We start from the raw sequence: 26,342 nt of genomic DNA, 5'->3' as shown, positions 1-26,342 counted from the left end.
ATAACTTAATGTAATGGCATTGTGAAAATTCTTCGTACAGGAAAATATTTGATATTTCATATAACATAATCCGTAAATAATTTGTTAATAAAAGACTTTCTAGTATATACAGATGCACAAATTTCTTCAAGCAGCCGCGTTTATTTCTTCGGGTACGATTTTAGGCTGTCGATAGTGTCGAAATACCGATTTTAAAACATAAATACTATTTGACATTACATTATAAAAAATACCGATGCATCACTGGCATAAAGATTGTCAACTCATCAATACAATTTAATTATGAATGGTCTTGAACAACTCATGTCGGAGTCCTCCACTGGCTGAGTAGATAAAATCACTGACCACTGGCGTTTGATTGCGGATTCGCGCCTTACCAACAGGCTGACCGCATATAGTTTTTTCGAGTTTTTTTTTATATGTCTTATACTTAAACAAAGGTCAGTTTCTCACAAAAGTTCTCCGGGAGACATCCTTCTTCGGCAGATCACTCATATTTGATGCGTTCCATTAATCTAATCCAATTTATACTATCAGCATAAAAAATTATTGCTTATACTCTACATTCCTAAAAATAAATATAAACGATGTTTTTTAAAAGAAACTCTTTTCTTCCCGTGAGAACTAAGAGGCTTTTTTTTAAAAAAATCAAGTTTGTCATGTGTTCTGCCAGGTCCACAATGGGACGGGCTCGACATATACAGATTGTTCTCCGAAAAATTTCTGTTTTTTCTATTCGTCCAGATTCGATTCCGGGTCCCCAGAGTCTGCCATGTTAATCGCTCGGTCATCTGGCCGTCATATAAATGGCGTTATTAAATCACACGTATCATACCGTACCGAAAACAAATGAAAAGTATAAATCAATCGACCTATGAAAACACTAACATGAATTCTTCAATGATGCAGGATTCTATTGAGACTCTTTTTAAAACTCTTCTCTCTGCAGGCACTAAGGTCTTTAAATAATGCCCATCTATTTGTATTATTGTAATTGTCTACTCGAACCTTACTTATTATTAGGACTATTACCGGTGTCTAAAAATTTTTGGCACAATGACAGTTCAGAGAAAATAAAGATTAAAATTCATTTATAGTAGTAATTTTTTCTACCTGGTAGATATATCGATACGTATTTCGGGCCAGCATGTCCGAAACACCGTCCCGTCAATGTTAATGTGAGTTTAACAAACTCACATTAACACTGATGTTGTAAGTGAATGGAGAAATGGAATTATAAAAATGTATTTATTTAAATCTGTTTTTGTTATTTTCGGAAGTACAATCTACCTGTACAAGGTATTGGGAAATTTTCCTTCTTGGTTTGTAGTAAATCTGCTGATGAGGGGCATGCTGGCCCGAAACACGTATCTATCTATGTGTACAGAAAAAATTACTACTACAGGTGAATTTTAATAAAACTTTATTTTCTCTGAACTGTCATTGTGCCAAAAATTTTTAGACACCAGTATAAAGTCCTAATAATAAGTAAAGTCCAAGTAGACAATTACAATAATACAATTAGAAATAAGGACAGTAAGGCAATTTTAATGCCCATCTACGTTTGATCAGACCCACAATGGAGGTAGTGGATGATAAGGAATAGACCCAACATATCTGGATTAACCTTTCCTGAAAATTTCTAAGTCAATCCGGATTCAAACCGTTCCCTTAGAACAGCAAGCTAGGTCTTGACTACTTCATTCATCCAAACAAGCCTTTGTAGCCACTAAATAGAATAACAAAAATTATCTATACTACTTGTATATTGTCAGAATATCTCGGAATAAAGTAGAAAATGACTTTTACATCTATAATTGATTTTACGATATATATTAGTTTTCTGGAGAAAAAAAGATTTTCATTCTTTGAATTATAAATTATGTGTGAGGCACACAGCATCGAAACCTGAAAGGTCCATTCATTCCCTAAATGGGGGAATTATTTAATTTCTTCCAAAACAAATTATGAAATATCACTTTTAGTGGTGCGTGAACGATTCTAGTGCAATAGAAATGTTGTGAGGCCCGGAAATAGCCCCCAAAGGGGATATGTACAAGTTTGTTAAGTCAAACCCTAAGATTATAACTTTTATAAGTGTCGAGTCGGCGACACCGGACTTTGATGCCGACGCTCATAAATAGTAACGGGAAAAATAAAATTTTAGGTAAAGAAAATTTAGAAAAAAAAATATTAAAAATTTAAGACGCAGTTTAGAAAGCAAAACGAAACTAGAAAAAATATATATATATATATCAAAATGAGCGTAGGTGTCATAGTCAACAATTAAACGCGATCATAGTCTAAAAGACGGTGTCGGGTAAACCTTCTCTTGTCGACTTTTCCTGCGACCTAACGAAGCTCCATTTACACCTGGAGACAGGTGGGATACCAATTGGGAAGCGAGGAGGAGAAGAGTTAGCCAATTAGCGATGATTCGATCCCGAGAAAATTATAAAGCCTCCGATGTCAAGGGGAGAAGAGCTTCCTCTAGACTACCTGTTGTGTTCATTTACCTCCAATAGTAGTGTTTCCGTTCATCTTTTGTGCACTGTCTCTTCAGATTTTCGAACTTTTAACACGACGTTGCTACGGGGCCCCTCCAGCGTAGGACCAGACCAAAACCGAAACCAACCTAAAGCTCTGAACTCAAGGACCATTGCTAAATTTATGTAAGCATTTTCGACTAAAATAAACGGTTTCTATGTGAAACGCTTGTTTTTCTGTCTCCGCAAAACCGCCACCCACATGCGTATAGCCCTTAGCCATCCCGACGGTTGGGAATAAAAACTCTCCCCATTTCGGCGAACTTACAATGGTGTCAGAAGTAAGGGATATTTTAAGTCCCACGAATTTAGTAAGTACGCCGACGTGGCCAAAATACATTGGCATTGTGCCAAACTACGTGGGTGAGAAAAATGGAGGCAGAGGCAAGTGCGGCGCGGCCTCGTGACGGAAACGGGACTCTTCCATCCATCTCCACCTTTGGAGGTATGATCCCAACGTTTTCGGGAGAAGTTGGACGTGTCACGGACTTTTTCGACACGCTGGAAGAGATCGCGAGCCTAGCGGGATGGACGCCGAGACAGTGCTTGAGTATTGCGAAGTGCAAACTCGCAGATGTAGCTAGAGACTTCGCATGGCGAGATTTAAATATGAAGTGCGTGACAGACTTTGCGCAATTCAAACGCTTGATGATCACTCGATTTGATCAAGAGCCTTACTCGATTAGGGTTCAGAAATTTCACGCGTGCATGCAACAAAGGGACGAAAGGGCACAGGAATTTGCGGTCCGATTGCAAAACCTAGCCAGCGCAACAACGATAGAGGTGCAAACGAACAGGAAAACGCTGTTATTAAACGCTGTCAACAGCGGGAATTAGATGAAAAGTTGCGTGTCCAATTCTTGCATGGCCTGACTGATAAGCTGAAAAGAAAGGTGATGACTCATGACCCATCGACTTTTGCAGAAGCGCTGAAAATAGCAATTCGCGAGGAAACAATAGATCAGCTAGTGGGAAGAACACGGAGTTTAGTCGCTAGCGTCAACGATTCAACGGAAAATCACGACACACAGGCAGAAGAAGCGAACACACTGAGAGAAACGGCCCTAGACACAAAAATAGCTCAACTTTCTAAACAATTAGAGACGATAGGAAAGAGATTAGATTCACAACCAACGCCCAGACCAACAAACGACTCCCGAAGAGAAGAACCATCGCGAACAAATCGAACCCAAGAAACTAACAAAATGAACAATAGGATGCGAAATCAGCGGTATCCTCAGATATCACCGCGACGCTCACCGCAACAATTTTCCCCGCGACCACCATCTACTTTTACACAAGGACAACCTCGCGCGCGGTATCCTTGTCATAATCCTTTCTATCCCCCAATTCAAGAACGAAATCCGAATCCCCCATGGAGAGGAAACGGAGGGAAAACGCTCACCTTTTGCACGCCAAACTTAAATTCATGCGAGAGCGGAAGGTACGCGCCATCGCCCCTCGAATGGTTCGGCAGGACCGTCGCAACACCGTATCAAGGATGGAGAGCATTTAGAAACGCCCCCGAATGGTCGGATCTAGAAGGAAATCCGTTATACCCCATTCAGAACCGCCAATTTCGGCCTACGCCTTTTTCCCCAATGCAATTTACACCTGTCGAATACGGAAACGACAGACATAGCGAATTGTTACTCCTTTATTCCCCGAGTTATGGACAAAGCGGGTTTGGATGCAGCTCTGGCATGGAGAGCACGCCAAACAACGTAGCCCCTCCTAGATTACTAGCATTGCCTGCCCCAGAAAATAAATCAAGAGAGAATAATCAAACGCGAGAAATAGATAGAGTTACTTCAGTAAATTTTCGAGAACAAAATCGCGAGATAGAACGACTATCTGAAGGTCTAGTTCAAACCCAATTAGCGGGAATTAATGAGTCAAAAGGCAAAGATTTACCCCCGTGTACGATGATTTGCGAAATCGAAGAAAAAAAGGTACGATTAACAATAGATACAGGCGCAGCTGTTACTTTAATAACTAGTACCCTTTTCCCTAACATAGAACAACTGCCGCGAGCCGCAACAAAGGCGATAGACTTAGTTAGTGTTACTGGACATGTCATAGAGACACGCGGAAAGTTCAGATTGAAATTTAAAATAGGACGATTGGTATTTTATCACGATTGTTATTTAGTAAAGCCCGAAATCACAGAACCAAATCACGGAATTTTAGGCAGGGACATCATCGAAAAATACGACGTCACTATCTCTGTTAAAAACGCGACGTTAAGCTTTCCCTCGGGAGACACCGTGACCTTTTGGGGGACAGCTGAATTACAAGAAAATTTTAGCAACCCTAAGCAGACAGAAAAGGTAGAAGAAACGCGAGAACAAATCAAAACAAATGAAGTTGCAGCGACAGAGGACGATTCTACCACTAGTAGAAACGGGAGAAATAGGGATAATAATTATAATAACAGAAACGTAGATAAGAGGGAAAAAACGAGACACACACAAAGAAAAAAACGAAAGGAGAAACGAAATTTAAGACACACGAAAGCTGATAGCTCAGACAAGAAAGAGAGCGATACGTCAGCCGATGTAGTATTGTTAAACAATTACGTAGTTCCTCCGCGATCAGAGGTTATTGTAGAGGGAAAAGTCCATCCACACGCGACAAATCGGATAGGAGTAGTTGAACCTTCACCCTTTGAAAGAGAAGGAGTCTTTGTTGCGAGTACATTAGTAAATACCCGGAAGCAAGGTAGAATACCTGTTAGAATTTTAAATACAAAAACGCGGCCTGTAAAAATCAATAAGGGAAGTAAAGTAGGAACTTTTGTCTTAGCGGAACAAGAAACACAGCAAGAGGCCGAGCGAAATGAAATGATGCGATCAAATGAAAATGAATTAACTAGAGCTCAGTTTGCAAATCTGTTTAACCTTAGCGAAATAGGAAAAGACAAGTTAACCCCTTTATTGGACCTACTATATAAATATAAACACGTGTTTGCGAAAGATGATTTCGACTTAGGCTATTGTGATTTAATAGAACATAAGATAGATACAGGGAATAGCCCTCCTATTTGTCGAGCCCCATATAGAATCCCTTACGCGCAAAGAGAAATAATGGATGATTTAGTAGAAAATATGATTAAAAGTGGGGTGGTTGAACCGTCTACCTCCCCTTGGTCAGCACCGGCCTTATTGGTCGCTAAGAAGCCGCAAGGCTATAGATTGGTTGTAGATTACCGCCAATTGAATAAAATTACAAAAATAGATCCTTATCCTTTGCCCCTTGTTCAAGAGTCATTAAGTTTACTAGGAAAGGCAAGATATTTTTCCACGATGGACACCTTAAGTGGATATTGGCAGTTACCATTAGACCCAGACTCAAAAGAAAAGACAGGATTCAGTACCCCGTCAGGGCATTACCAATTTAACCGTATGGCAATGGGACTTTGCAGTGCAGCCGCAACCTTCCAACGTCTTGCAGATTTGATGCTAACGGGCTTAAAACACAAAATCTGTCTGGTTTATATGGATGGCATCCTAGTGTTTAGTTCTGATGTCAAATCGCACTTAGAGCGCTTAGAATTGGTCTTTCAACGTCTGGCAAGTGCGGGGATAAAACTTAAACCCAAAAAATGCAGTTTCTTGAAACGACAAATAAAATTCCTGGGACACAAAGTGTCGGAAGAAGGCATCCGACCCGACCCAGCAAAAATAGAGTGTGTTAAAAATTTTTCCCGACCACAAAGTGAGAAGGACATTAGAGCATTTTTAGGATTGACAGGTTACTATAGGCCAGGGGTGGCCAACTTTTGTGCACATAAGATCTACTTTTCATCGTAAAAATGTGTCGCGATCGACTTGTTGTCATAGGCATAGTCTAAGTGGGAAGGGGAAGTGTGAAATACATACTATGTTTATATACTGTTTCAGTACAAAGTGCACTCACTGCTTGTGAGTAGAGTCATAACTGCATGCACACAGTTGCGTTCGGTTACAAATATAATACATTAAGTCAAGACATCGCTAGCGATCTACCAAAATTGGCTTGGCGATCGACCGGTCGATCGCGATCGACTTGTTGGCCACCCCTGCTATAGGCGACATATTTCTCAATATGCAAAGATTTCGAAACCCCTTTCCGATTTACTGAAGAAGGATGAGAAATTCCATTGGACCGAGAACGAAAGGTTAAAAGAAATATTAATATCGGCTCCATTACTACGATCACCAGACTTTGATAGCCCTTTTATATTGGCAACCGACGCATCAAACACTGCGATAGGTGCGGTGTTGTCGCAGAAAGATGAGCGTGGAGAACTTCCGGTGGCTTACGCAAGCAGGTTGCTCAAGCCAGCCGAAAGGAATTATAGTACCACGGAGAAAGAATGTCTAGCTGTAATTTGGTCAATCAAACACTTTAGACCCTATTTGTATGGAAAAAAATTTAAAATAATCACGGATCATAGACCCCTTAGATGGCTCATTAATGTTAGAGATGAAAGTTCGAGACTAAGTCGTTGGAACCTAGTGCTCCAGGAATATCAGTTTGAGATCATACACAAACCAGGCAAAGCGCATACAAATGCTGACGCGCTGAGCCGCTTGCCCGTGACGAAAATAGACGAGGTGCAGCCGATTTTTAGTAAAGAACAAGTTAGCGAACAACAGCAAAAGGATTCCTTTTGTAGCCAAATAAAGAAATAATTAATGGGAGACCCGTCCTCCCAGGAAACAAACCTAGATGCAGCAAACTTTTATGTAGACTCAGATCAAACTCTTTACCATAGAAAGACAATAGCTGAAAGAAATGAGGTTTGGGACAGATTAGTAATTCCTCAAGTAATGATAGGATACATCTTAAAATTATTTCACGATATTCCTAGCTCAGGACATTTAGGTGCTAAAAAGATGCGGAAGAAATTACAAAAACTATTTTTCTGGCCAGAAATGAACAAACATATTACGAATTACTGCGACAGTTGTCAGGAATGTGCGATGAGGAGAAGACCCCTGCAAGGTCATCAAGCCCCTTTGCAGACGTTTCCGAAAGTATCGAGACTTTTTGAGCGTACTGCATTAGACATTCAGGGTCCACTCCCTGTTACCCATAACGGCAACAAATATTTATTAGTTTTCATAGACCATTTCTCTAGATGGGCAGAAGCGATCCCTTTGCCAGATATTACTGCTAAAACAGTGGCGAAAGCGTTCGTCACGCAAATTATTTTAAGACACTCTGTCCCGAAACAACTGTTTACTGATAGAGGATCCAATTTTGTTTCTAAGGTAATGAAGGAAGTATGCGATTTACTGCGTATAGAAAGACTCCTTACGACCGCATATCACCCTCAGTGTAATGGAATGGTAGAACGTCTGAATAAAACGCTCATAGACATTCTAACCCATTATGTTGACAAGGACCAACGTAATTGGGATGAAATGATCCCTTACGCACTTTTCGCGTATAACACAACCGTGCATTCGAGCACAAATGAAACCCCGTTTTATTTAATGTATGGACGTGACCCTACATATCCATTTGATATAGTTACAGAACCGAATAGACTCAGTTATGACGTAAGCGAAAATTTCGCGAGCGAACTCAGAATCCGATTGAATTCAGCACACAAAATAGCGCAGGAACATGCAGAAAAAGCCGCGATAGACAGAAACGAATATCACCAGCGCAAAAACAAACCGTACAAATTTTCGGTAGGAGATCGAATCTTTGTAAAGGAAGTAGTAGTCCCCTCTGGTTTGAAACGAAAATTAGCTCCCAGATGGCAGGGACCCTTTCGGATCGTTGCCGAGACAAGCCCGGTAGATTTCATCGTTCAGCACATACAAACCGGAAAGAAATTGCATACGCACGCCAATCGAATGAAACCTGCGATAGCTCGTTTAGAATTTAAGCAAACCCTAGAAGAGGATGATAACCCAGGAATAGGAAATTCCAACTCACATTTAGGTAGTGACGCGGAGTCACCTCAATCGGAATTAGTTGACCCCTGGGACGAGATCATATTACACTCGATCCAACCGGAAAGGACAGACTCAACACGAGCTACAGAATCCGAACAACCCGTGGCCCCTTTTCAAATTCCCCACAATTACGCTCTTCGAAGCAGAGGACCCGTAAGTGAGTACCCTTGGGTTCTTCCAAAATCATCAGGTTATATACCACCTCGCGTAGCGACGGTCGCGGACGCAGAAATCACGGAGGCTCCATCCCGAGGCCAACGTCACGAGCGCCCGTCACCGCCTACTCCCATTGGATTATTTAACGAAAATTGTAAATGGTGATCTCTTTCGCCCGCTCAGAAGAGGTCATCATCCCCAGTGAGGAGGAGGTTAGTTTGTAAAAATACGCGTGTGCTTTCAACGAATTGTCGGAAATCGGAACTAAGCTAGTAATGTGAAACTCTTTCTTTCATAGATGATGGGATTGAAACCTGTAACTTTTATTCACTGGTAATGATACTTTGTATTGCGAGCGAAACTTTGACTTTGTGCCAACGTAAAAAACAAAAAAATTTTGATTTTAGTCGGAAAAAGAAATATGTGAAAATTGTCATTCACCAACGCGTTGTTCAATTCAAAAAGAAGTTGTCGCGAGAAAAGAAAAACACTCATGTATAGATCCGCATAGATTGAGCAACTTATACAATTGAAAAATGAGAAAAAGTGACCCTCCCATTTAAAGCGCGCAGAAAACAGTCAGATCTGTCACCCGAAACAACCGTCAAGGAACAAAGTCAACCAAGGAAACAACCATGAAGTGTCGAATGAGCATCGGAGTCGAGGGAAACGTCCCCTCAGATTCAAGTGACCTCGATTTGCGGAAATCTGCATCGAAAAAGATGACAGAAAACTGTCACGTGTTCAAAAGGAGGACACCTCGAAGAAGCGGTTCTGCTAAGGATGTAGAGGTTGACAAACGACCACCGTCGCGCAGACATTCGTTCATTCGTCATCCCAGAGTCTGGCAAAAAGAAAGAACTCAAAAGAAAAGAAGACAAGGAATGGTAATCTCGTGAATGACAGACTGATCAAACAACTTCAATTTAGATCCCTTTTTGGCTTGCAGAGAAAAATGAAAAAAAAAAAATTTCAAAATTGATATAACTTGCTCAGTCTACAAAATTTGAAAAAATGTTCTCAAAGGAATCCGTACCTTGATGAAAATCAAGAGATGTTACGCGAACGTAACAAACAAACGAATTTGTTCTTGTTCAAGGAATGTTTCGAAAGAAAACTTTTTGTTGTAAAAATGTTATTCAAAAAACACTATTGTTCAGTTCATCAGATGTAACTCATTCTATGCTCGAACGTAAAGGAAGTTACGAAAAATTTATCAATCAAATGATCTTCTAGAACGCTTGCATGATGTGACCATCCAGCATATTGCGATGTAACGCGAAACCAAACGCGCGCGAGAAAGAAAAAAAAAGGCAGAGAACGAGAAACGATTGTTTTCAGGAGATCATATTCCTAACCGGACGCCGTCGGTCAGCGTTCGAGGTTGTCAGAGAAAATGTTGCTAACCCCAAAGCAACATTTTCCTTTGGTAGGGAGACCTGTGAGGCCCGGAAATAGCCCCCAAAAGGGATATGTACAAGTTTGTTAAGTCAAACCGCGAAGATGATAACTTTTATAAGTGTCGAGTCGGCGACACCGGACTTTGATGTCGACGCTCATAAAGAGTAACGGGAAAAACAAAATTTTAGGTAAAGAAAATTTAGAAAGAAAAATATTAAAAATTTAAGACGCAGTTTAGAAAGCAAAACGAAACTAGAAAGAAAAAAAATAATATATCAAAATGAGCGTTGGTGTCATAGTCAACAATTAAACGCGATCATAGTCTAAAAGACGGTGTCGGATAAACCTTCTCTTGTCGACCTTTCCTGCGACCTAACGAAGCTCCATTTACACCTGGAGACAGGTGGGATACCAATTGGGAAGCGAGGAGGAGAAGAGTTAGCCAATTAGCGATGATTCGATCCCGAGAAAATTATAAAGCCTCCGATGTCAAGGACAGAAGAGCTTCCTCTAGACTACCTGTTGTGTTCATTTACCTCCAATAGTGGTGTTTCCGTTCATCTTTTGTGCACTGTCTCTTCAGAATTTCGAACTTTTAACTCGACGTTGCTACGGGGCCCCTCCAGCGTAGGACCAGACCGAAACCGAAAACAACCTAAAGCTCTGAACTCAAGGACCATTGCTAAATTTATGTAAGCATTTTCGACTAAAATAAACGGTTTCTATGTGAAACGCTTGTTTTTCTGCCTCCTCAAAACCGCCACCCACATGCGTATAGCCCTTAGCCATCCCGACGGTTGGGAATAAAAACTCCCCCCATTTCGGCGAACTTACAAATGTGCTCAAGCTCATATATTAGCGGCCGGATGGCCGAGCGGTCAGGGTTAGCAGCCTGCCGCCCTGGGGCATCCGGTATCGAATCCAGACTGGTCGGAAAATCCCCAGGAATTTTTCGGGGGTGGTCCGTCCGGATATGTCGGTCCCCGTCCCTCACCACCCGGTCGCCCCATTGTGGGCCTGGCCGAACCCATAATGGGCTTGCTATAAAAGCCCTCTTAGTGCCCCCACAGGGCGGAAAGAGTTACAAAGAAAAAAAAAAAAGCTCATATATTATTTGTGAAGAAAATATGTGTCGCCTACTTTAACTTTAAGTACGTTATTATTTAGGGAATATTATAATAAATATTTTAATTTGGAAAATTTTATAATTATAAAATAATAATAATTTTTTATTTTAGATGGCAACACTCATTAATGTAAACGTTAAATATGGCCGCCCCCTCGGAAGTGTTGTGGGTATTACCAGGTGGGAATTTTAAAATTTGTTTTATAAATTTACTTTTTATAACATATTTCTTAATGAAATTGTACAAGAGTAAAGAAAGCTCATATCAAAGATATTATAATCTATTAAACTTAAGATGTTATTTATTTTTGCTTTTTAATTTATTCATAGCGTGTTGTATCACATCATGCACGTGTTGTTCGCATTATGTATATGCATGCAGTCGTGATTTATTGGGACCTTGAATAAGTTCTCGCTGTTTTCCAACAGATGGTGTTACCAGAACTGCGTGCGTTCGAAGTCTGTATACAGACTTTGCGTGCGTGTAGTTTAAGATGGTGGCGCATCTGTAAGGAAGTACCATAAGCAAGCTTGAAATTCAGTATATGTCATTTCGCCGAAGTGTAAACAACTTTTTTTTTCATAGTGTTAAACATGTCGAGTTTCGTGCCAAAAAAAAAAAAAAAAAAAGAGTATTTGCGGGGAATTTTATTGTACTATTTTATTTTAAAAAAATCTACAGCTGAAGTGCACACAATTCTTGTCGAGACTTATGCCGACCATGCTCTGTCAGAAACAACATGCAGAGATTGGTTTAGATGCTTCAAAAATAACGATTTTCATGTTGAAGATAAAGAATGCTCTGGTGCACCAAAAAAGTTTGAAGACAAAGAATTGGAGGCATTACTTCATGAAGACTCGTGTCAGACACTAGCTGAACTTGCAGAATCGTTAGGAGTTGATCACACAACAGTTTTGAAATGTTTGAAAGTATTAGGAATGATTCAAAAGCAAGGACATTGAATGCCATATGAGTTGAAGCCAAGAGACCTCGAATGGCATCTTTTCGCGTGTGAACGGCTACTTCAATGGCAGAAAAGGAAAGGATTTTTGCATTGTATCGGGACTGGCGATGAAAAATGGATACACTATGATAACCCTAAGCATAGAAGATCGTGGGGTAAGCCCAGCCATGCATCAACATTGTCGGCAAAGCCGAATATCCGTGGTTCAAAGCTTCTGCTCTGCATTTGGTGGGATCAGCTGGGTATAGGGTATAGTTTATTACGAGCTGCTCAGACCGAACGAAACCCTCATGGGAGATTGCTATCGACTACAATTGATGCATTTGAGCTAAACATTGAAGGAAAAATGGCTGCTATACAAGCAGAGACACGACAAAGTGATTCTGCAACATGACAATGCTCGGCCACATGTTGCACAACTGGTGAAAACCTACTTGGAAATGCTTAAATGGGAAGTCCTACCCCACCTGCTGTATTCACCAGACATTGTCCCTTCCGATTATAACTTGTTCCGATCAATGGCACATGGCCTGGCTGAGCAGCACTCCCATTCTTATGAAGATACCAAAAAATGGGTTGATTCCTGATAGTCTCAAAAGACATGTCGTTTTTCATGACATGGAATTCAAATGCTGCCAGAACGATGGGAAAAAGTAGTGGCTAGTGATGGACAATACTTTCAGTGACATGTTTTTTACGACTTTTTTTAAATAAAGCATTTTCACGAAAAAACAGCGAGAATTTATTTAAGGGTCTTAATAAGAAATTAATTCATTAATATGATTTATGTAATATCTGTTGTATATTTATAAAAACAAAAGGGTCTGTTTTAATGGGATGGCCGGGCAATGAAAGAAAGGGTAAGACATATAATATAATATCTGGATCAAAGCATCATAAAAAGTGGTTGAAATTCCATATCCCTTAGATTAGCAGATTGACATCTTTACCCCTCAACCATTGTCCATCGTTTTATTTCTGTTAAAAGCACGTTTTATTGTGGAGTATACACCTAGGTGTAGTGTAAATGAGTAATTAAAATGAAATGAAAATAATTTGACATTATCATCAAAATGAAAAGTGGAGAATAATTGATTGATTATGGTCAGTATTGGTGGTCTTTCTTTAATTGGATTACCTGTGGATGCTCGATGCATGTAGACAGCTTGTCACTTTCGTTACAAATGTATTCGGTTATTTGTCTGAGGAAAAGATGATGGCCATAACCTCCAAAAGGGGGAAAGAGAAGAAGTAGTAGATGTCATATGATGTGAAACTGTATGTGATAAGAATATAAAATTTTTGTCTCTTGTTTGAATTAATTACAATAGTATTTTTAAAATTAATTTTCAAGTATGGAAATTTTTACATAGGTCAAAGATTGGAACGAGAGGATTCTTATCATACAGGTGGTAAAGGAACATATACAAGAATGGGATACATATATGCTAGCTTAGTTGGATATGTTTCTGTCAAGAAAGTCAAAGATCAGGTAAGAGTGAATCTGTTTAATATACATTACCTATTATATTATTCAGTACTATTCTGTTAACTGGGTGCCATTCAATCAATGACATTTGAATCATGCTTACTTCTTAAAACTGTCTTTAATTCACAATAAACTGTGTTTTTAGTGAATTTGGATTCAAACTTATCCTTTTACTAATATTGTTTAAGGCCGCGACTCCACTAGCCGTAAAAGGGCCGTAAAACCCCTCACCGTAAAAGCTTTTAATCACGTGACCATGATATTTTACGACCTGCTCAGGCGTAAAATATCATGGTCACGTGATTAAAAGCTTTTACGGTGAGGGGTTTTACGGCCCTTTTACGGCTAGTGGAGTCGCAGCCTAAAATTTATGAAAGTCTATTATGTATTTAAACAACAACAATTAAAACAAGTTTATCGCTGCAAATGATTAGTATATTTACACAATAACACAATTGAAGTTGTGAGAATTTCACATATTCTTGTTAATTTTCTGCATTACTGATGTTTGAATGTTATATTATTATCAATATTGGAATATAATAATTTTTAAAAACTAAAACAAAGTTTTTTAGTTTTTCTTTAATTATACCTTGTAAAGTGCCGGTCCTCATATCTGCAGCGTTAATCTAATGTGATTATGTAAATTAGGTTTATGGATAGGTATTAAGTATCTCCAAGTAGCAGACTGCATTGATGTGTTCAATGTGTTTAGATGATGATCTTTTTGATTTCATCTTTTGTTTTTGACTTAAAATGGATTATGCACTTTGGATTTTACCCAATGACAAAGAAAGTGCAATATGCTTTTTCAAGATAAAGATATTTTGCACAGCGAAAGATGCTGTTCAAAAAAATCATCCAATGACATTGTATTTTTGCTCTTATGATGTACCAAGATGGAGGTACAGTACCATACTGGCTCCTGTCATGAAAAGAAGGGTGTAAGAACTCAGAACTGGTTTGAAGGATTACATATATCTTTCTTGAATGCCTTACAGCTCATATATTTATGCTGTTTGGAATTAACTTGCAATAATTTCTGCCAAATGCAGTTAGGAATCAATCCAAGCATGACTGTGGATTGGAACAACTACATGAGAGAGGTATGTACTAATGCTATGCTTTAATTTGTTGTACTACCATGAAAATTGGAGACAAGCCAAAAACGAAATGTTTGAAGTAATTTTAAAAGACATCAAATTTTACGCCATGTATTTGATACGGCAAAATGTTATTCTTTGAAATCATTTAATTTCATAGTTACTTTTTCTTTGTAAAGTTATAATGTTAATAAATAAATATCTTTGTGTAAAAAATGTGAAATAAAACATTCTTTATTCTGAAAAAGGAATTAAAACGATTGGTGCCTGGTAAACCAAAGAATACTTATTATTACTAGCAGGTAATCCTGGTGTTGCCTGGGCAAGAGATAAGAACAAACATTAAGACTAGCTAATTTGGTACTTCAAACCCTTCTATTGTATTATATTATAGAATGAGAAGACGGATAAATTAACCCACTTCCTTTAAGGGATATCTAGGAGCAATTGCCAAGCTGTAGATAACTAGTCAGTATCCTTGCTATTAATGCAATTTTCTTTAAGGGATTTTGTAAAACTTTCTAATGTTTCTAGTGTTCTTAGTTTCCATTGTCGTATATTGATGTTATAATCTTAGCTTCCCATTTTGCTGTTACACCTGGCTCACTTGCATATTGGGCTAGAGTGGTATTAAACTTATTATTATAAGTATCATACTTATGCTCTGCTATCCTTTTTGTTAATGATCTGTTTGTTGAGCCTGTATATGTTAACTTCCTGTTTATATTAAATCTATTCTCTAGTGGTACCAAGTATACCACAGGTTTTCTGGTTTCGTTGCATTTATCTTTGGCATTGGTGAGAAGTTTATATAACGGTTGGTTACATTTGTATGCCAAATCTACTTTGACCCTCTTGGCTCAGATTTTATAAGTTTGGCTCAATTTTTTGTAAAACCATGACGTCATAAGAACATGAACAAATCTCAATGTTTCAAACTTTATGTTCTAACTGATGTTCCAATTATGTTTAACCCGAAGAAGGCCATTTAAGATAGTAGAAACATTAGTTCATTTGATTTAATTAAAATTAATTAAAGAATTTGCTAGAAAAAAGAGAGAAAAGTGTTATATTTTACAAGATGTTCATAAGTCTGGCCTCTGAACTGCAAATGATGGATTGCAATGTAAACACTATAGGATTTAAGACTATTGACAGTTTTTCTTTTCCTTCTTCAGAGTTTGAAATACAAAATTGAATTATGGATAAAAAATATAGTTCAGTTGTCATATGTTAATATTTAAAACATTATTTAAACATAATATTCTACTTTGTAAAGTTTTTAATATTAAGAAATTTTTATACATTAAATTTATCCATTGATTTTAAATTTATTACATTTTTTTCCATAATTTATTTAGCCATCTGTTATAGAAGTTAAAAGAGGAACAGAACAAAATATTCTTCCTACTATAGGATGTATTGTAACTGTTAGAGTAAGTATGAAAGTTTTGAACAATTGTTTTAAATGACGCATTTATAAATGTATAAAGATCATAATGATCCAATGAAGATCAAGGTCAGTTTAGCCTGATAAAGGATGAAAAATATAAATATTTAGAATCAAATTTCATATTAAAATATTTTTTAATTAGATTTTTTGTTCATTTATGTATAACAAAGATTTAAATTAACAATGCTATTAGTATTTTCTTTATTATTCAATAATTTATTTGGTAAAAATTATTTCAAATTAAATTATGATGATTCTGAAATCATGTATAAAATTTTATTTTAAATTATTATTTATATATTAGAAAAAAAGAAATGATATCGTGTTTTATCTCCAAGATGGTTAAATAAATTGATACCTAATACTGTATTATAGTCTGTCTGATAATGAAAATAAATAATTGAAAATTTTCTATATTTAAAGTTTATTTGAATATTTTATTTAGTTCCTTAACTTCAGCCTAAACATTTGGGATTTAGAAACTGATTTTCAAAATTATTAACTGTTTTCTGAAAGTAAATTTTGAAAATTTAGAATAAATACAGTTCATTTCCTTTTATTGATAATTTCAAATTACTGGAAGATTTAATTTATGTGTGTCATTGAGTTTTTAAAATGCCAGTTAATCATCACAAATTGTATATTTATATTGTTCTTGATATATTGTTTATTTTTAGTTACCAGTAAAAAAATAGTTGTGGCTTGCAGCATTTAAACATTTTTATAAAATAAAATAAATTTCATTTAGATATATTAAATAATTAATACGTACTACATTTGATAATATATATATATATATTAATTTATAAAAGCTATTACAAATGAATATTTCAGATTACAAACATTACTCCAATGTATTGTAAATGTGCAATTCTTTGTATTGAAGATATTGTTTTAAGAGAACCATTTCGAGGTCTTATAAGGTATGATATAAAATTTAATTTAGAAGAGTTTTTCATTTGAAGAACTAAACAAATATATTTCTGATTAATTTTTAAATATTTTAGAAAAGAAGATGTTCAAGCAACAGAGAAAGACATGGTAAATATCTTACATTATAATTCCAGTATTTATTTTAATAGAACAACTTAACAAAAACATTTGGCTTGATTTTTTAAAACTCTAAGTTTTTATGTACTATCTAGTAAAAGAGAAACTATTATTCAACAATAATCAAACTTTTTTACAACAACAATGCAATGAACCAATATAATTACTCTTAGCTGACCAACACAATTGGTAAAAGTATATTTGATCTTGTCTTGCTTCCTTAGAAGCTGTGATCTGTGATGCAGTCTGCAATATTGCACTGTTAACACTGAATGAATACAAAAACTGTAAAGGTCAAGTTACAAGTCTAATTCAAACAATTAAAATCAGTTTTTGTTTTCATTTAATGTTAAAAAATACCATAAAGTAAATAATAATATTAATGTTTATGCAATCTCATATTTCACAGACAATTATTTGTAATGTTATATGAGGTCTGTTGAAAAAATAACCAAACTTTATTTTTTTTTTCAAGTTACAGATTATTGGTTCTTGTCCCCTTCAAAGTACTCCTTTCCTCTCTTCACACACTTTTCCCAGTGATGTTTCCACTTTGAAAAGCAATCCTGGTAAGCTTGTTTTGAACTGTCCTTCAATGCTTGTGACAAATTTGTTTTAATGTCATCAATTATGTTAAAACAGCATCCTTTCAACACTGATTTTAATTTTGAAACAAGAAAAAATTGTAAGGAGCCAGGTCTGGTGAGTAGGGAGGCTACGAGGACAGTCATTTTTGGCACAAAACTGACAAATCGACAAGGCTGTGTGAACAGGTGCATTGTCATGATGAAGGAACCTTGAGTTGTCTTGCCACAACTCTGGTCTCTTTTTGTGAATTTTTTCAAATAATCAAACACCTGCTTAGTACTGACGATTAACCATTTGACCTCAAGGCAAAAATGCAAAGTGCACAACTCTGATTTTCTGAATGTGTGTCATCAGTTGAGGTCAGAGGCTTTCCTGGTCGAGGGTCATCTCCAACTAATTGACAACCACTTTTGAATTGGGTAAACCATTCATAACACTGTGTACAACCTAGAGCATCACCTCCACGAGCTTGATTCAAAAGTTGAAATGTTTCTGTAAAAGTTTTCCTGCAAACTTCACATTGCATCATTGCTCCCGTAAATTGCACATTACAAAAATTGCCACAAACACTGAAACACCTTTCATTTAAAAAATAACATGGGAATGAAATGAGATATCAACAATCTGAAAAAAGCAGCTTACTCAGTAAGTTATCACAAACATAGTGTTGTCAACTTCAAGACACTAGGACAATCCATTTTTGTCCAATTCAGAAAGTTTAGTTACTTTTTGAACAGACCTCAGTATGTTTTGGTCACTGTCACTTTTCTCAGTTAACAATGCTGAAAGCTGAAACTATCCTGGCTAATCCATTATCTGATTTTCTTTGTTATTCTTTGTATCCATCTGCTTTTCTATATGATCCAGAAACAATTATTCTTATTTAACTGTCATATTTTCAATAGTTTAAAGTCATTAATCTTAAAAATTCCTACTATCCATAGTGTTCATGATTCCTTTTGATTCACAGTAGTATTGACATTAATCTTAATTTTAATTGTTAATAAGAGAAAGTGTTTTTTTTTATCTTTAGATTAAATTGTTATAAAATTATAATTTATTTGTTTTAAAAAAGTTTGAAAAACTTTTATAATAAAGAATATTAGTTGCTTTTTTTTTGTTCTAATAGCCTAGTAGGTGATTTAGCCTTATCGACAATAGGTCTTATGGTGTTCCCTGGTTTGTGGGTCTTTGCATATGTGAATAGTTTAGAGGTATCTGGGGAAGTCATAATAGCCCTGCTAATTTTTAATTTATTGGCACATGCCATATGTGATTTTTTTTATGTGAAACATTTTATTTTACTTATTGAATTGAACAAGTATTTATCTTAAAGTTTTGAAAAATTTCATTAAAGAAATTAATTTTATTATAGTTCTTATAAAGGTTTTTTAATTAATTAAAATGTTTAATGTAAAAAATATTGCAACTACTTTGACCTCTCAGTTAGACGACTGTAAAGAAACCAATGATAAAAGTCATATAAGTGAGAGAGTCATACAAAAGAGAGATTGACCAACTTAAATGAAAAATTTTAAAAATATAACTGTTTCCCTTTCAGTATTGATTACCACAGCAAAAAGCATTGTATTTTGAGTTTAAAAGAATAAAGTTAAATCTGTCAATGCTGCTACCTATGTCACCCAGAAACTAATGTGCATATGGGGCCAAAGTACAATACTGTATTTTTTTTTATATTTTTAAATCTCCATAGGGATGTTTCGTTGGTCATCCAAAGGTGACTTTGACATAGTTAGATAGAATACATGTCAGGAATGGTCAATTTGTCAAAATTTTGAAAATATGCATGTAAATAATCATGGCCCAACACAAAATTCATATCAAGGTTATTAGTCAATAACATGCCTGGCAACAGCTTTAGGGGAATGTGACAATAGTCTGGACATATATGGCAATGGTTGCCGAAGGATTATGATATTTTTTATCTACACATTTAGCCAGCAGTCATTCTCCTTCTAAAATCACATTATGTCCTGTATAATAATTTTCTCTGCTTTCTTATCTTATGGGCTCCTGTTTGACCTGCAATAAAGTGATCCCACTTGGTTCTTGTGATTGACAATCACAATCATAAAATGAGGGAAAAAATACATTAGTCTGAAACATTTGTAGGGGTGTAGAACTGAGAGTTTTAAACATTATTTCACCTAGGCTTCAGCCAGGATCAGTGAAAAACATCTTGTAACTGAGAATTGCTTAAATGAGAGGCATGTGAGAAGTCACTGTAATTTTATGTTACCCTAAATTAAGTTTATAATCCAGACTCCATACTTGCATTTAAGTGTTTTTGTTAGATTTATTCATAATTTTTTTTTTTTTTTTTTTTTTTGAAATGTATAAAAATGGCTTGGAATTCTTGGATATTTACATAAAATTATTGTATTTTTTTATTTTTAATATGACTATAATAATAAAGCACCTTACGTTTTACAGGTTGAAATGAATAAATGTTTCCGACCAGGAGATATTGTATTAGGAAAAGTTGTATCCTTTCAAGAATGCAAAATTTGAAATTAAAAGTTATTTTAGTTAATGCATGCCATTCTAATAGTATTTATATCACATTTAATTTATTTTGTAAATAAGGGTTTTTTATGAGAAATGCTTTTTATATTTTAGAACAAATGTTCAAGAATTCATTTATTAATTTTTCTAATACTTGCAGTAATGTAATTTCATTTAAAGAAAATAGAATGTGGCTATGGTAAATTTGTTAAAAACAAATTTATTTATTATACTTTTTGTAAATTAAAAAAAACAATTTTATTAGTTGCCATTGGGTTTTAAAATCTAGTAATTGTTAACAGTTATTAAAACAGGAAATTATATAATGCAAATTTAATATTAATTTAAGATTAAAAAGAAACTATTTTATGATTATTGTATATTAAAATTGCTTGAATAAAAGCATTTGTTAAGTTATTTTAGTATTTGAGACATACAGTAGTTTATAACAAACAACAAAATAATTATAACACATTTCTGTATTTTAGTTTTATTTTTTAACCATTCTAAATGGTCATTAATGTGTTGTTTACAATAAATGAACAACATTATGCAGTTTTTAAGGTTATCGAAGAATTGTTTAATATTTGAAAAATTTTCAGTCTGAATGTAGCCATTTTTCTGATAGAAGCCACATACCATAATACTGAGTAAATAACAAAGGAAGATGACCTAAATTTAGCTGGTATATTTTTTAGTTGTTAGATAGTTCTTTAGTAACCTTAAAATTAGCAGATTTTAGTTTATTTATTAAATTTTGGTATCATCATTGTTGAATTTTTCAGTATGATGTGTTGTTTACAAATTTTCAAAATTTATAAGAATCAGCTATATCAGGGCTCCTTAAACTATGGGTCGCAACCCCATTTGGGGTTGCAAGATTTTAATGCAAAATATTGAAAGTAATTTGTGAGAGTTTGAAAATGTTCTTCTGCCATTCAACACCACATAGTTACGTGAAATTACTTTTTCAGCTTTAACACATATCAAGTCCCAATATCGTTCATTGCTAAAAAATGTTAAAGAGATTTTACGTCCAGCAGTGTCAAACATTGCACCAAGATTTAGTTTGTTATGCAGTAAAAAGCAAGCACATCCATCTCATTAAAAAACAATTTTCCTTTAATTTTTGTATACTTAACCATTTAAAGGCTGTGCTCGAATATATTGCGAACGAACTAAGATGGCCAAAATGCTCAAGCTCGAATATATACCAGCGACGATATATTTTGCCCAATATTCTCTTTTATTTATGTTATTGCAAAAAATGCAGTTTTGATGAAAAATACGGTATATAATTTTTGTAACTATAATAATTACAATTTTACAACTTTTTGTGCAATTTTTAATTTTATATTTTTGTATGTTTTTAAACAAATTCTAAAACTATATTTTTTTCATATGTGTATATATTGTTATCTAATCAATAAATCATCACAAAATATTTATATATCTTTATTTTATATTTTAATTATTTTAAAAAAAAAACAATAATACCTATAATAATACCTGCACACCTTTTATTAAAATCACATCAGTCATTAGTAGAATAAACATAAATTGAAGTATATGATTAACAGCAATGTCCAAAGTGATTTTTTCTTTTCTAAAGTGATATAAAGTGGCTGAAATGTCATTGTAATGGGTAAAGTATACTACCTTCTACAGATTTTGGGCTGCAATTTGAAAAAATTGTAGACCTATAAATTCCTGTTCCAGATAGGGTTGGAACTGGGTTGTCTATAGCAATGAATCCAGATTCAGTTTGGGTTACCGACAGTGGCTGTGTTGTGTCTGAAGACCCTGTGGTGAACACCTCAATCCTGGCTACATTTCGGAGCAGCACACCTCCCACAGCTTGTATGATAGTCGGGGGTGCCATCACACATAACATCTAGTCACTTCTAGTAGTGATCCAAGCAAACATGACACCCCAGCAGTATGTTAGTGATGTCCTGTAGCTACATGTGTTGCCTCATGGCAGGGATCCCAAGAGCCATTTTTCAACAGGACAATGTTTGACCACACATGTGGTCAAACATTGTCCTGTTGAATGGGAGTGCCTCTGCCACATTGCCATACTTCCTTAGCTTGCCAGTCCCCTGATCTGTCACCAAGTGAACATGTTAGATCATCTGGGATACCAAGTTGGACAGCCTAGGAGTTTGGCCGAACTACAGGACTGCATGCAGCAACTGTGGACTGAGATGATACAGGATACCATGTGGCACCTGTATGCTTCCATGTCTCCCCATATCATGTATTCGTGCTAGAGGTGGCCCAACAGGGTACTGGAACTCCTTTCATTTGTAGTTTTTCCTGCAATTAATGATCCTTTTACTTTCATTTTGTAATACTTACTTATATCACTATTACACTCATTCCCTTTTTTCCAATTTGTTCAATTCTGACAACTCCTTGGTGCTCTAATTTTTATGGTAATGACTGTATTTGAATGATCTGAAGCTGGTAGTGATGGTCCCTAAAAACATTTTATTGAGTAAAAAAGATTTTTTAAGCTCCTTGTTTGTTTGCTAATGTTTATTTATTAATACTATTATTTATTTCTTTAAATATAAAAAGCAAATGGATGAATAATTTAATTTATATCAAAAAGCTTTTAATCTAGTAAAATTATTGCAATTTCAAAGATTTTATTCAATTTAAAATTATTATTGATTGTACAATTGCTTTTATTTTGGTACTATATAAAAATTAGTTGTTGCATTTATTGTTTAACTACATTTAAAATAATTTGTGATTTTCAAATTTTCTTTAATATGCTTAGCTTTCATTGGGTGATGCTTTGTCTTATCTTATTTCAACAGCTGAGAAAGAATTAGGTGTGGTTATTGCCTATAGTGAAGCAGGTAAAGTATTGTTTATAGTATTTATTTGTGCAATTACAGTATTATTTATTGATAGCTGGTTATTTTCAAATAGGTGCAAAAATGATTCCCATTACTTCAACGAAAATGCAATGTCCAAAAACTTTTAATGAAGAATCACGCAAAGTTGCTATGGTCACTCCTAAAGAATCTGCTGAAAGCTGATGATATTGAATTATTTGTTATATTTAATGTATTTTTATAAGTTTTTTGTATGGTTATTGAACAAATGAAATAAAAAGTTATCCATTTTTATATTTAAAAATTTAATTAGAGATATTTTTTAAAAACTTTTTAATTAATATAACAGGGTAGTGCATGAACTAGTCTGTTTGTTGTATTAATAAAATCTTTAAATTACAATAGCAGAAAGTAATATATCAGGTTGTAAATATGAAATTTAGATCATAGAATTGTTTTTTTTTCCCTAGAAACAACGAGAAAAAATGTTCCAGAATATTTGATGTGGGTATATAAGTAGAGAACTAAAGGGTGTGTCATCACATATTTCATTTGGTTTGATTTGATGTTAAAGATAAGAAGGGCTATCCGTTATAACACAGACTTAACCCTGTAGGAAACGGAAAAAAGAAATTAGGAAAGTAAGAAGTTAGGTAGAAGAGGAAACACAGGGAGATAGGAAAGTGTGAAAAGAAGTTACTGGGGGCCCCCCACGGGACAAATGAGAACATTATGTACAGTGTTGCCGAGCATGCTACGGGGCACTTCCCCGTCCACATATCAGTTTTGCAGTCTTAACTCTTAACGAATACAATTAGTAAGTGCGAATACAATGAGATAAAGTGTATATCAGTATACTGAAGGACTTATCCTGTTCATAAAGCTTTTCTGATTAATACCAGTATTCAATAAACACATAGAAATTAATGGTTGGAAGCAGGATACAGTTTACATTATATGGTAGTCAGGAGAGCTTATCCCAGTCGCAATGTAAAGCGTTAACAATGAATATGTACAAATTGACAGTTGCAAAGCAAATAACAGCAGTATCAGTTTATATACAAAGCAGAGTAAAAGCACCTTTGCACCAGGGGACTAGGCTGCAGGATACATGGACATAAACAATGTAGAAGTGTTGATGGTCAGATCACCGCTTTCAAAGTCAATTTCATTTTCAATGTGGAGGGAGAGGAGGGACAGAGTTGTACCCCAACTGCTAGGCCCCTCCTCCTACCCATTGGGTTAACCTAGAACCCCTCCAGAAAACGATTTCGTAGAAGCTGTACTTTCCCAGCTGGAGACATAACAACAGGGGTGATCGATGATTAATTGTGGAAGAGACTGGTAAAACAGTTTAAATAGTCTAAGTATAGGAGGACTTGTCTTTTCACACTTGTTGGTTTCCTTGGGTACTTCGGTTGGCGCTAAGTTGCTCTCTTGTAGGTGGGCAAGTGCTCTGCTGTCTTTGATGAATGTTGTCAAGGCTTTCAGTAGATTGGTGTCTGCAAAGAATCTGTTGATCTCCAGGTGGCCAATTGTAGCCTTCTTGTAGACAAGTCCCGATGAGTTTCAGTCTTTGTTTGCTGTACTTGGTCACATATTTCATTGGAAATAAATGCATCAGCAATGTCTGACAATGTGAAACTATCAAAAGAACACATTTGCATGCTGATTCTCTATCACTTCAAAAGTGGCCACAATGCAACAAAGGCTAATGATCTCATCTACAAAGCATTTGTTAAAGCATCATAAGGTCAACTAGCTGTTGTAAATGTCAAAAGGGCCAATGGTACATAAGAAGGCAATTATCTGTGTTTGGCATCATCATGACGGAGCTGTTTAAAATCAGCACCCCTGTCATGAAAGAATGCTACTGTGAACAACTGGATCATTTGAACACCAAGATCAAACTTCATCCAGAAATTGACAAAGTCTGATACCACTATGTCAAAGTGTAGCACATAGAGTAAAGAAGTTTACTATGTTTTACCATGACACGAACTTCACTCATTAGCATGCTTGGATAATATTTATTAATAAAACAAACGTTGTGTAATACTTCAGTACATTTTAAATCATTTATTCTGATTCATGTATCAAAACAATGAATATTATTTTTATACATGAATCAGAAAAAAAGATTTGCTAGAAAAATTAAGTTATCATCATTTATACAGCAATTAAGATTTAATACACAAGAATGAACTATCATATTTTTCATGATGTAAGATCCATAGCTTAAAGGTTATTTAGAGAGGAAAAACATTTAGCCTAGTGACTTGGAGACCTGGAATTGAATTCAGGCAGGGAATCCCAGGAATTTTTCGCAAACAGTTTGTCCTGAATATGTCAGATTCAGTCCCCGTCTTGCATTCCTACTATGGACCTGACTGAACTCATGATGGACAAAAAAAACTTCATTGATAGTTTATAAAGCTGTTGATACTATCTCAGTGAAAAATAGCATTATTAACCAGATGAATAATTCCAGTATTTCATCTATGCTTGTACAAAAATTTCTTTTTATTGCTATTGTCATGCATTTTAATAAATTATATGTTTGTCTTGAGTTTTAAACTAATAGTCAGTTTGTAATAATTTATTATGTAAGTAGCTGAACTTTTCATTGGTTTGCTTTAGGTTGATGGCCATAGTTTTATATACAAGCATTATTTTTATACAGTACCCTTTTCGTTATTTAATAATTTATAATCTTATATGGCTAGCCTTCAAAAGTGGGGTTGTAATGACTGTAATTCATAACTTCCTCCATCCTGTGTACATGGAAAACCTCATTAGGCCTGTGTTATATGACTAGGTCCACAATGATGCAGCTTTGTGTGGTGACGGACAAAGCCTAACAGACCAGCCAGAGAAGTTCTTGGGGTTTTATGACCAAAAATTTACATATATCAAGTCCAGATCCTTAATTTTTTATTTAGATGCCAAAAATTTGCCTTCGTACAGAAAAGCTACACGAATATTTTGAATATTGAATTCAGACTAAGTGGGAATCATATAAATTACGTGTGTATAATTATAATTTACTAAACGGCTGGAAAAGTATAGCGATCAGTCAAAAAATGCCCCCCGAATATTTTTAAATTTTTGGACTTGAGACATTGAAACGTCGAGA

At 35.3% G+C, this 26,342-nt stretch overlaps 1 protein-coding gene across 3 annotated transcripts; it reads left to right on the top strand.

Moving 5' to 3' along the window:
* Nucleotides 1–11,282: 11,282 nt before the first annotated feature.
* Nucleotides 11,283–23,510, top strand: Csl4 (exosome component 1 Csl4). 3 transcript variants are annotated; one of them, XM_067270538.1, is made up of 8 exons: nucleotides 11,283–11,363; nucleotides 13,522–13,640; nucleotides 16,102–16,176; nucleotides 17,028–17,116; nucleotides 17,201–17,234; nucleotides 20,286–20,336; nucleotides 23,146–23,227; nucleotides 23,301–23,510. In XM_067270538.1, the coding sequence occupies exons 1-8, from the start codon at nucleotides 11,327–11,329 to the stop codon at nucleotides 23,408–23,410; spliced, it is 597 nt and encodes a 198-aa protein (XP_067126639.1). In that variant the 5' UTR covers nucleotides 11,283–11,326; the 3' UTR covers nucleotides 23,411–23,510. The 3 variants fall into 3 exon arrangements, with proteins under 3 accessions (XP_067126639.1, XP_067126640.1, XP_067126641.1); XM_067270539.1 differs by lacking the exon at nucleotides 11,283–11,363 and adding an exon at nucleotides 13,325–13,402; XM_067270540.1 differs by lacking the exon at nucleotides 11,283–11,363 and adding an exon at nucleotides 13,372–13,426.
* Nucleotides 23,511–26,342: the final 2,832 nt, after the last annotated feature.

This window comes from Centruroides vittatus, unplaced genomic scaffold (genome assembly GCF_030686945.1).
Source record: "Centruroides vittatus isolate TY-2023 unplaced genomic scaffold, ASM3068694v2 contig_371, whole genome shotgun sequence".
In the NCBI taxonomy this organism is placed as follows: domain Eukaryota; kingdom Metazoa; phylum Arthropoda; class Arachnida; order Scorpiones; family Buthidae; genus Centruroides; species Centruroides vittatus.
This window is presented reverse-complemented; position numbering and strand designations above follow the sequence as displayed.

What these genes read in the sequence shown, in the direction of transcription:
- Csl4 (XM_067270538.1), top strand. Translation starts at nt 11,327, where the DNA reads ATGGCCGCCCCCTCGGAAGTGTTGTGGGTATTACCAG. An exon ending in TCAAGAAAGTCAAAGATCAG is followed by an intron (nt 13,641 to 16,101) that starts GTAAGAGTGAAT and finishes TAATTTATTTAG; the next exon opens with CCATCTGTTATAGAAGTTAA. An exon ending in AAGCAACAGAGAAAGACATG is followed by an intron (nt 17,235 to 20,285) that starts GTAAATATCTTA and finishes TACGTTTTACAG; the next exon opens with GTTGAAATGAATAAATGTTT.